This window comes from Coloeus monedula (genome assembly GCF_965178545.1).
Source record: "Coloeus monedula genome assembly, chromosome: 10".
Taxonomy (NCBI): domain Eukaryota; kingdom Metazoa; phylum Chordata; class Aves; order Passeriformes; family Corvidae; genus Coloeus; species Coloeus monedula.
The window spans coordinates 10,432,489-10,444,953 of NC_138790.1; the positions used below are offsets into that span (position 1 = coordinate 10,432,489).

General features: G+C 38.1%; 1 protein-coding gene across 1 annotated transcript in view; it reads right to left on the reverse strand.

Annotated features, from left to right (window-relative positions):
• Positions 1-12,465, reverse strand: part of SPHKAP (SPHK1 interactor, AKAP domain containing) — a gene marked incomplete at both ends in the record, with an annotated part of 63,951 nt that overhangs the window by 44,093 nt on the left and 7,393 nt on the right. Inside the window, 1 exon segment of the mRNA XM_082288448.1 lies at positions 180-282. Within this exon segment, the coding sequence (XP_082144574.1) occupies positions 180-282 (103 nt within the window).

The window sequence follows — 12,465 nt, forward strand, 5'->3', positions numbered from 1 at the left end:
AAGTATAGACCAGGCGGACAAAAATTGCAATATACCACAACAGCCCTACTAAGTTATTTTTCTGTATCAGACCTTTTCTAAGTATCACTTAAATTTTGTATTGCTCACTAAAGCTGAAAGCTAAAAAGCAAAGCTATATATATATTGGACTTTGAATATAACATAAACTTAAAAGTTACCTTCTTACATGCTGTGACAGAGCTTCCCAAACTGCTTGCAGAACTTTCTGTGCTGCTGCCTTGGTGCTCTGGGACTTCATGCATCAGTGGAGATTCAAAGTTGCTGAAGAACAAAAAAGAAACAAGCCCCCAAAAACCTTTCCAGTGACTCAGCTACATAAATAACTCAAGTAATACCAAAACACAGGTCAGTAGAGAGATGTAACTCAGAACACAAGAAGCTGTCTATACCCTCCTTGCTGATGTTACCAGTCCATTTATTGCTAATTTTCCCTTTTTGGAAGACTGTCCTGAGCGAAACACTTTAGATATGAAATAGCAGACTGATATCTTTTGAACATGAGAGGAAAGCATAAACTGCCTATAAACAGACTTGTCTGTCCTGAATGCCACTGTAAAAAGTGGTACTAGCTTGTTTTCATAAGCAGGCAGCTTGGAGCAGCAAATGAAATATTTGCTGCATTAATTCAGCTTGGTAAACAACAATATTTGCTGTGTTTTTACCTGCCAGGATGGTAGTAAAGGGGTAGTGACTGAAAAGTAAAAAACACAGCAGAAGAGGTAGTATTCTATTCTGTAATCCAGATGGAATAGCTCGATACACTTTGGGTTTGGAGCAAACGTAAGTCGTGCAGATATTCTGTTTTGTGAGTCAGTGGTACACAACAAGTATGTTTACTTTGGCACTGTGCAGATGTGAAGTACAAAACCATAAAAACAAGTTCCCCCAGCCAAATTATTTGCACAAACGGCAAGACCCAACCCTCATACTTTTCTTTTGGAATAGTTCAGGCCAGTCTTCTAAGATCTTCCATTGTATAATAATCACATTGGTCCAAGATTAATGAAGCTTCTCCTTCTGGTCATGACATGATCACAGTTAAAGTCCACACATGCTAAAGGACTATTTATCCAGAAACATACTGGGAAAAAGCATCCTACATGACTATGTTCTGCTTCTCAGATTGGGTCTCTAGAGTGCTTTTAACTATTGCAAGTCACCTATGAGAATATGTGGAACATGTTGTGATGGCCCATAAAGAGTGACCAGGTTACCATGGCTGGAGTAATAATCTCTCATCGGTTCCAATGGGGTAACAGGCCATGTGCAACTTCCCGCTATGCTCAAACCTAAAATGCATTTTCCTCAGTCACCTGTACTGGAATGTATATCAGTATGTTAAGAGGAGGCCACTTTCACTTTTTTTCCCCAAAATCCACAGTCAGGCATGACTAAGGCTACCTTTTCCTCAAAGATTCATGCGTGTACATTTCACTTGATGCTGCTTAGGACTAGCTATGAATATATGCATTCCCACTGGTAAAAAACTTTGTCAAAGAGAATTCTGATGATGTGTGTGGTGCTATTCCATAATAATTTTTTAAAAGTATCTAGATGTGCCAGAATTAGAAGAGTGAATAAAAATTGTAACACTAATTTAGCACTTACTAATTGCTAGCTGGGGGGAAGCATCATGAATCACGTGGGATGACTGAATACAGATGCACAAGTGAGACCAGAGGGTTAACTGACTTCACTTGAAAAGTATGTAATACTCTGGAAGATATCAGCATCATTTGTACTTAGAAAAAAGACTTTTGCCTGTGTACAAAATTCTGCATCCCTGCTCAGATGATATAGATACACAGTAAATTTCTGGGCAGTAACTTCTCAGGCATTTCCCAAAGCAAGTTAGCATTTTATAGGCCTTATACCACGTTCTTTAACAGAATGAGGGAAATTAAACACATGAAGTCAATTCTGGCTTTCTATCTTCATTTAAAGTAGGAACCTCATATTCAGATGGTCAAACCTTACATAAGTATCCTCCTTGGTAAGTCCACACTGAGATGCAGCCTCTGTACAAAGTAAAGCCCACTACTCCCCACAGAAGCCGTGCACTGCCTCTTTTTATAAGATGCATCACTTCTGCCATCTAATAGAAAATTACAGATCAAGGCTGACCTGCAGGTTGAAGTACAAGGCCTGTTGTTTTCTCCTGCTCTTCACTGAGAGGAAGACCGAGTGGCTCTGCCACTGCTTCACCCTACAAGGAGCGGATGGGCTGCTAATAACTATTTGCTCTCAGCTCCACTGTGGGCAGGGAACTGAACTTCAGTGCAAGTGTTGCTGAGTTTAACAGCAACAAAAATAACAAGTTGGCTACCTGAAGGCCTCCTTTGGAACTTAATTAAACAGTACAAGTAGAATAGCACATTGAAGCATAGCTGGAAAACGTAGTTAAAGAGTGACATTCTGGAGTATCAACAAACCTGTGCTGTCTCTGGACAGTATTTCAGCAAGGGGTAGCACATGACATGTCCCATACAGAAGTAAAGCTCTCCTCCAAGTCATGCGGAAAGTGAAATGATCTGTAAAAGCTTCTTAATCCTTTAAAATCTGTGTTCTTTTCAAAATAAGCCTACTTTTCATTTGTAAATATAGAAAACCTTGTTAAAAGTACATGATGACTGAAAGAAATGTAGAATGCCATTAAATGTTTTAAATGAGACAAGGCTCCCACTTAGACTGAAGTTCAGAGAGGAAACCCAACTGCCCTTGGTGTTCCCAAAATTTGGTAAACCTAAATCCTCTTGTCACCTATCCCAGTCCTCAGAGTTGTATTTCACATCCAGCTGATTACTTGAAGCACAGTAAAAATCAGCAACTGTGTTTCACAGGACAAGGGACAATGCATTTACAAGTATCTCTAACACTTCAGAGCTTTTTAGTCTTAGGTTTACATTTCCTGTTCTGTAACTGCAGAGCAGAACCCCTATTCTCCTGCTGCACTGCAGTTCAACTCCTGAATTGTGCCAGGGACAGGAACTCTGGGCTCCCACCGCTTGCAAACAGCTTCAACCAGTCAGGGTTCAGTCACTGAAAAGCAGAAAAATTGTAACAAAGAAGTGTTAAAATAGGAGAGCTACATTCAGTTTCAGACTCCACAGCCTTTTCCTTATTGAGTTCATGGGTACACAATTTCTAAAAGAAGCACAGCGAAACCCCCCTGGCCACTCTTGCTGGTCAGTCAGGTACACGAACCCCTCTAGGTGTCACACAAAGGAGATTTGTAGCAGTGCATGCCAGCTGATGGGAAAACAAGCAATCAGCTGTGCTTCTTCAGGCTAGGAATGCAACACCACAAATGCGAGTCTTCTATAACTCAGTGAGATGCAGCGTATGAGGTCCTGCACAGATACCTTCAGGGGTACAGGTCTTTCTTCCAACACAGAACACGGATTTGGACTTAATCATCTCTTTTTCAACTATCTCAACTCTCAGGGCAAAGTTTTCTCTATTCTTTATCCCATGGGCACCCTTTCTAAGCTTTCATTTTCAATAGGTGTTTTCTTAAGAGACCCTCCTCAGGTAATACAGCTCTGCCACCCTCGCTCTGTAGCAAAAGCAGTAATATAAACCCATTTTTCATTGTCACTCCAGGGAAAAACTATTCTGTCTTTGAGAAGCTTCTGGTTCTCATTAGTTCCTCAATAGCAGGAAGCTGAAAGAAACTCTCGCAGAAATGTAGCCAGCTCATCATCAAGCGATAGCTCTGCATTCATGTACTATGCTCGTTACTTCACATTAAGAGTTTACACAAAGTGCTGGACTTCCAAGACATCTGGCACAGATTAGAGCCCTTTCACTACAAGATAAAGAAAGCTGTTGAAGTTTTCAGGTCTCAGTTCTCAAGTTTGCTTGGCTCCCTTTCTTAGTATGTGATGGAGAATGCTGATCTGAATTAGATGTACTCATCTGACTTGGAGGTATCACAGAAAGCCACAGGCATAGCAAGCAATCTCTTTTAAGGGATGATTCATTTTGGGAGTTTTCTTTTGGTGTGAAAGATCCTAATCTATAATTCAGCTTTTGAAACTGAAGTTGGGAACCTGGACCTACAATTTGGTGTTAAGAGCACCATTTTCACTTTAGTATTTCTATTAACAGAGAAGTCTCCACACTCATTTGCCACCAGGTGCTGTCTTAATGATTCATGAATTGTAACTGGTAATTTTTTTCCTACAAGCTATATGCACTCACAAAGAATAAAAACAAATTTCCTGGAAATTAGAGGACTGTAGTAAATAGCTATGATGTTTATGTCACTAACTATAATAATAACACATCATATATTACTGTCCAAAATGCAAACCAATTGTTTCATCTTTCCTATGTTGAATAATTCAAAAATACTGACCTCGATGACTCAAGACTTAATCAAAAAACCCACAGATGCTCCTGAAAATAATTATCTTCTTTGCAGATGTGGCAGATGGTGCTACATCAACTAAGATGAGGTAATTTAAAGAATTCCCCAGGTTATCACTAAAGAAAATTAATCTTGTGAAACAATATCAGAAACTTCAATTTCCTACCATCTTGAACAAGTATAACCAGCTTCCCAAAACTTGCTGTTCAATAATCATTCCTAAGGAGCAATCTTAATAAATGATAAGTGACCATTACATATGTTTTTTTTGAATCAATCATATTACAGCCTGCTGCTTTTCCTCTTTTCATTATGACTCCTAATCTTGGCATTTTTAACATAGAAAACATACTGACCCATGAAAAAAATAATCTTGAAGGAAGCAAAGTGAATAAACACAGTGAGGTTTCTCAGTGCAAATAATGCCAAGCTATAGTGAGCTACATTTCTTGTGTTCTGCTAATATTTGTAGTGAACATCATGAACAACAAAAAAGGGATGACTCTCATTTTGAAACAGAAATATGGGAGAAGTGAAAGCAGAGCAAAATACCTTAGCATCTTCCTACTTTTACCCTCACAAATAAACCCAAAAGCTACTCAACAACTGAGGAAGGCAGCCAGCTTAATCCAGACCCTAAGCAAGAAGCAGTTTTGAAAGGCATGCAATGTTCAAACAGCATGTCTTAACTTCAAAGCCTTTTTGAAGTGGACAGACTAGTCATACTCTTTCCTCATGCTACCTTTCAGATTTTACAGTTTTAAAATTTGCCTTTGCAAGTAAACAGGTCAGCAAAGTAACTAGGAGCAAAATCTTTAGACATAACAGTGTCAAAGTTACTATTCCAATCCATATAAATGGTTTTTATTCAGTCTGGACCATGTGTATACTTCAATCAGAGCACAGATGGTTAGGCAAACAGACGCTCTATAAATACCTCAAACAAATGTCTTTCTGATTTTGTTATGGATTTGGAACCCATGTGCAGAATATAATCACTAGCAATATCAGGACCTCATCTTGTAAGGTATTCATAGACTTTTTTCAGTCTCCCATGGCTGTTATTGGCTTCACTGGAAACTAAAATACTGAATATTTCCCTTCATTGTCTATGCAGTTTAACAGGTACAGGATGGGGTTTTCAGATCAGCACACCAAAAAGACTAGAAGTTTAAAGGCTTTATATTCAGATTGCTCATTTCACAGTATCTATTGGGTACTCTTGATTTACATTTCATTTTTGTCACTGATACAGCTGCCAAAAGACCAGGTCTTTAGCTACGTGCTGATGAAAAACAGAAGCAGAGAAAAGACAACCCATGCTGGGGTATACTTCACAATGCCCAAAGAGCCCTGAATGACCAAATTCTGCTCCAAATTAAACCAGTAAATAAATCCAGAAGTCTCTGTAAGCAGTAGCAATCATCAACCTTCTTTCACATCGTGTTTTTAAAATATTATAAAAGAACGGACAAGTTTTACTGAAGAATAAATGTAAACAAAACTAACTACATTTTTTATGATCTGCTTAGAAATATTCCTTCCTTCGTTTACTGATTGAATTACTAAGGGTAAAATCACAAGGCTTTATGTACAAGTCTGATGAACTCCTCCACATTCAATAGCTATGGCAGGATATATTCAGTTCAGAGAGCTGACAAACAAATCAAAGAGTTGATAATCAGGAGCTAAATGACAGATGATTGGGCTGGTGGGTTTTGATGGTTAACTGTATTTCAGTAATTTACTGACAGAGAGTCAACCCAATATAAACTGGCTCTTGCACACAGCTGATAGGCATCCTGCCTTTTTCCCACCTATCCATGGGTTTGACATGGCTTTAGGATGATTCTAGATGGACCTTTGTTATGCTGGTAGAATGGCTACTTACTATGAAAACCTTCTAGAAAGAACAGGCTTGGACCTTAGTCAGAGGAGACTACAGAAAAGCACAAGAGGAATGGTGAGATCTCTTCTGGTGGGCAATGCCTACAACAATTCCCAGGTAACAGGTAATAGGAATTCTGCGGAGTTCCTAAGGTGGAGGGTGTTTTAGAAGGTATGAAAAGATGCCCTGGATCAACAGCTAGGAACCAGGCAAGGTCTGATGAAGAAGAATGACTGAACTCAGGAAAGATCAAGGAACAGACCCTTAAATTTAGGGAAGGCCAAAGGACTTTACCTTATGGAGATGGACTGAAAGACAACTCAGACTGCTTTTCTGCCCCAAAAGCAAGGAGTCTGTGTTCAGGTCTGGAGTGCCAGCCAGTGGGAAACTAAGGCTCTGTTGAGGGTTTGACTGCAGGAAAGATAAGAAATCTTGTTAAAGGAGGGATTCTTCGAGCATTTAGTCTGTATACATATAACTTAAGTGAGCAGTGCTGACGAGGAAGATGATTTTAGAGAGATACAGGCACAGGTATTACAGAAGCATCAGAATAAGGCAGTTTCATATTCTCTACAACAAAGCAATAGGCTTGCTACTATTTAAGTCTACTAAGTCAGCAAAAAACAATATAAAGTCTGAAATATTCTTAAAAAGATGTCCCACAAAACATTCCTTATTCATTTACCATATGTAGGTGTACTGTATAATAGTACTGGTCCCCATGCTATGGAAATGAGGACAAACGAGGAAATAATTGTTTTTCCACTCTAGCAAAAATGTTCATGACTGTGCATTTATTAAGAAATTTATATTATTACTGCATTTTTGATGGCAATGCCTATTCTTAATATAGATTATGTTGTTAGTGCAGTACAGTGTAATAGTCCAAATGTACGATGTTATCTGATCCTCCTTTAAAAAGAATGGAAAAAACATTGTGACACAGCTGGGAACTGGTGAAATTTGGTCCAAATTAAATACATAACAAACATGCAAGCGGCTCCCACAGATTTCAACTAGAAATGGAAATTGTCAGCACTTTTCAAGATGAAATCAAAGACGTTGCAAATTAGGCTTTCATGCCATAAACCACTGGGTAATTTTTCAGTCTGTTTTATATGTTTCTTGTATCTAACAAACAACTTGTGTTCACTGCCTGCTCCTCTCATCCTTTTGCTGGGCACAAACTGCTAGCTGGGCATTTCAGGACAACCAGTGCAACACGACATAGGAAGACACCGGTGTTTTTATGTGGCATATGTAAATCTTGCCTTAACTCATTCATTAAGTATTTTTGGCATCCTATTTATATGATATAGCCACACATCACAGTCAAGCTTCTCAACCAGCTTTTGTCATCAACAAATGTGATTCTCATTCAGAGCATCAGAGCAACAACAGTCAGATACTGACAAAACAAGCCACAAAGCACAGCACATGCAATGAAGGATTTCACTATCTGACAACCTTTTTTAAAGGCTACCCCTTTAAAGATCTCAAATTTAATTTATAAAAGCTTTTCAGTGATTGTATTCAAGACAGATATTGAATATTTCTGGAGGGAAGAGTAATGTGACAAAGATGTTCATAACTTACAAGTAAATGCATGTCATGATTTTATTTGAATAGAAAATGTGTGTAGATAATCAAAACTTGGTAGCTGTTCGTGTGTTTTCCTTTTTAGATTGATTACAAATCAAATAGACTGTACAAGCGTAATTGAAATGTGGTAGGTAGTCAGGATGATGTGCGTGATCAGAAGCTGAACATCACTTTCATCTTTTGAAAGGCATTCTTCTAATGTTCTGCAGACTTTCCGAAATTCTTTGTACCAGCTCTCCACAGAAATTATAAATCTGTCTTTGGAATTACGAGATTAAGAAAGGGGTGACCTGTCTGAATCTAAATACAGATATTTAAGGTAGAAGCTTGGGAATTTCCCACTGTTGCAGAATCACTTTCAGCTACTTTAAAAAAGGTAAAGGGCAAAGCTGTTAATTAAAAGGGACTACTGATCCTGGAAAACCAGATTTTTCAACAGAGAACTTGAATTATGGAACAGGTTGAGGTCTTGGAAAGAGAAAAGTATATGTATGACAAGCCAAGTGGCCATAGTATCACACTGTACAGTGTTCTTTATTACAAATCATGAGAGCTTCAATGTAGCATTGCTGAAGATGCACCTTTTCATATCACAGATGTTAATGTCTCTGAATACTACAGGAAATTATAACAAAGTACTTATTTCAAATGCCTAAAGAATCCCCAGCCACCAGTAAGCCGCAGAACTAATCAGCATAGCATGACAACTTTTCATTTTTTTTCTTTCTTTTTTTTGGGGAAGGGGGCAGGGGGAGCATTTCTGAGATCTAAGTCAAACAGAGTAGAGGGAGAAAAATATGGTGAGGTTATCAGGAATCTGTAAGGCATGCACTAGCTGAACCAGTGTTATGCCATGCCTTTTACAACACAGGGACAGTGACACTTCAGAACGATGCCTCCTACCAGTAAATAACCAGGTTAGTCTGTGTGGATGTTCTTAGTCATGAAGGAGGGAGTGCTTCAAGTGAAAAAGTCAGATTAGCTTCACCCTCAACACAGTGGTGGCTTGCAGGTATTTTTGGAGGCCACCAAAGACATTTTGATCTCCTGTTTGGCAGAACAGATTTAAGCAGGTGTTTTGAGCCCAAATGCTCAAATTCATCTCTTCTATTCAACCACAAGAGAACAAAGACTTTGCTGCTGTGAGCAATGCCAGGAGATTTGGTTGATATTCTTCCAAGGAGAGTCTGCTCTTCTTCCTCTGCTCTCAATAATAACACTGCCCAATTGTAACATCATTTCTACAGCTGTAAAATGAAGGCAATTTGCAGCCTATTGTAATCTGTTTCTTTGGTCAGGCAGCTATACTGACATATCTATACATTAAAAAAATATTTGGTCAAAATGACACTATGATATAGGTCCCTACTAAACTCAATTTGATTATGGTAAATATTTTACCTTAATGGTATCTAAAGTAATTTCAAAAGTACCTATCCAGGAGATGTATTATTTCTAGTAAACGTATATATTTCTTCAACTCCATTCTGTTTCCCAGCCCTTTTGATTTGAAAGAAAGTCAAGTTGATTTAGATTCCTGCTAAACCTTCCAAAACATTGTTTAGGATTATAATAGAGTTCAGAAAGCAGTATGTTTTTACCTTGACTAATGATATTAGAAAAGTAAAACAATAGTCTAAAAAAAAAGTGTTTTCATCTGAAATAGTCACAGAAATTTCCTATTCTCTTTAATCCAGTATTGTTTCTATGACCACCTGCAGTTGCATTCATAAACTATCTAGTTAAAATTTCAGGGTACATTCTGCTTATTTTAATGCCAGAGAATACATTCTGTCATTGCTTATTCACAACAAATCTTATTTTAACATATTTTACATTCTTGAAACATTCTTGAACGATTCTGATTTGCTACTAATATCCAAAAGAAACACAAATCTTATAAATTTTGATGCTGTGTTTATGTTAATTAATACAATCTGTGATAAGACAGAAAACAAAATCTCAAAACTCATTTGCTTAAAAGCATGGGTTTTTTTAAAAAAGTATGATAACGTTGGCAGAGGTGTGAACAAAATGAAGCTGCCTCTAATCAACTTGGCTCTTAGTATGATAAAACGTGTCTTGGGGTGACTTTATGATGTGTATCCCATATTGCTGCCTATGCCCAGGAATTAATTTTGTGCCTTCCTATCCCTCCAAACTGAGCCTGAGTGGGGGAAGGAAAAACTGAGAAAAATTTCTTCAAAGCAGTTTGCAGCTTGTTCGAGGTCATACAGAGATAGCCTTTTTTTTTTTTTTTTTTTTTTCCCAACTGCGGCGGGGAAGCGAGGAAGCACCCGGCTTGCTGCTTTCCTGTCAGCTTTTGGCCAGTTGTTCAGTTTCTTTTTCTCCAGAGAGAGACTGAGAGTTGGACTTCTTTTTCCTTTCCTGGAATTTTGGATTTTCTCCCTTTTCTGCTGGACTGCTTCGATATCAGAGCACATCAGGAGGACTTTCCACCGAGCACAGAGGGCCTGGCCCTGGGCCAAGCCCCAGCTCCGAGGAGACCAAAGGGAGGACTCGAACACTTTCCCAGGTTGTTTTTCTCCATAGCAAAATATTATTATTTAGCATTATTATCCTTTTCTTGTGTGTTTGTTAAATAAATAGTTTTTATCTCTTTCACTTTCCTTCGAGGAAAATTGTTTTTTTTTTTTTTCCCCGAACCTGGTGGCAGGAGGGGTGGTTGTGCCTTCTCTCAGAGGATATATTTCTAAATTTCACCAAACTGGAACAACACGCTTTTGTGCAATTCTGTCAAGATATTGCAAACACCGTCATTGGTTTAACTTGCTTCAATTTCTGAAACTTTTTTTCCAGAGACTATAATGTGATTAACAGGATTGAGTGGTAGGTGACAACTTTTTCCTCACTTATACCAGCTTTAAAAAAGTGTGAGATTTCAGTCCAAGAAACTATGATTGAGCTTTTTTGGCAAGATTAATGCTTCTTTCTACCCCCTAAAATCTACAGCCTTTCATACTCTATATAATGAACATGGGACGTGATCTCTGAGAGTCTAAGAGTGAATCAGGTCAATGTGCTATTAATTTAATGAATCTGATTGTTTTCCTGGGTGACATGACGTAGATAAACTGCCACTGCTTTGCAATGAACTTCAGATGAAGTATGAAACTGCTGTGATACCTGGGCTTGACATGGTTAACTTGTTCTCACTGGGATGCACAAGCTCCAGCAGGACCATCTGCACCACTGACTGAGCTCAGGTTAAGCTCTCAGACAACCTTATCACTGCCTGCAGTGTGATTCTGTGAGTACTTGCCAAATGAGGATTCTACACTTACACCTAATGAAAAAAAATATAAACCAGCTCTGCCTATTAACTTCATTAAGAGTAGAGGTTGCCTCTTGTTTCATGTCTTTGGGTGTGTTTAAATTTTACTCTGACCAGCATGACAAAGTCTAAGATCTTTCAATTCAGAGGAACAAAAAAAGAAGTATGCACTTAAATCCAGGTTTCACTAAATTACTATTGTTTCATTAGTGGGGGTCACTGTAACAACTGCAGCTACAGAAAAACACAGTTAATACAGAAGTCTGGTTCTGTGTATCCAAAAGCAATCCATGCAAAGTAAATCTGGCCCTACTGCCTCTTTGTTTCATTATTGGAGTTGGACTAGTATTTGTATTTATATTTCTTGTTTATGGCCTGTCACAGTTTTTTTCAGTAATTAATTATTTTTCTAATATGTGATGCCTTAAAAGCCTTGCCCTCTGAATCAGAAAATCACCTGTTGCACTCAACAAATATGTACTTACCTATGAATTAATTTTTCTTGTATGAAATAAAAATCTGCTGCTGCTGCTAGTACCAAAAGACACCTCTCTCTTATAGTCAGATGCACTGTTCCATAATGCACAGATTTCCAAAATCTGAGAAGTATGGGTATACTTGTAAAAGTATCAAAACTCTGTGTTTGGGAGCTATACTAGCATTTAAATCATATCATACAAACACTGATACAGGTCATGTATGCTACCTTTGGGATTGTGGATAATGTGACCATTGGATTTCACTGAATTTATAACACGTATTATGTTTAGGATTTAAGGCCTTGGCAGATACAATGTGGTCATTTAACAAAGCTCCCTAATAGCTGTGCTATTACTTCTGTATTTTTACATATTCAAGAAGCAATTTTTTTTTTCTTCCAGTTGAGGGGAAGGTCTTATTCCAGAGTTTATGTGAGGATAACAGGTTTTCATTTCAACACCACAGCACGCAAATCTTTTCCTTTTAAAAATAAATGATCTGTTCATTTTTATTAGATGTCTACAATGGTAATACACATTTTTCACTGAGAAGGAGGACACTGCCCTGACAACATAGAAGAGGAACAATCTAAAAGTATGTTGTTGAAACACTACCCTGCTGATTCGATCTCTTTCCTTTTCAAATTGAAATAGCATAGATGGTTATAAATGAGTCTTAGGGGAAACAGATTGGGACCTAATTTAAACACAGTTCTGAAAACAGACACCCTTTCTTTCTCCCTTTAATATTCTGAAGAGCCACTGCATGTAATGAACAGCTCCACTGCAGATGGAATGCCTGTATATG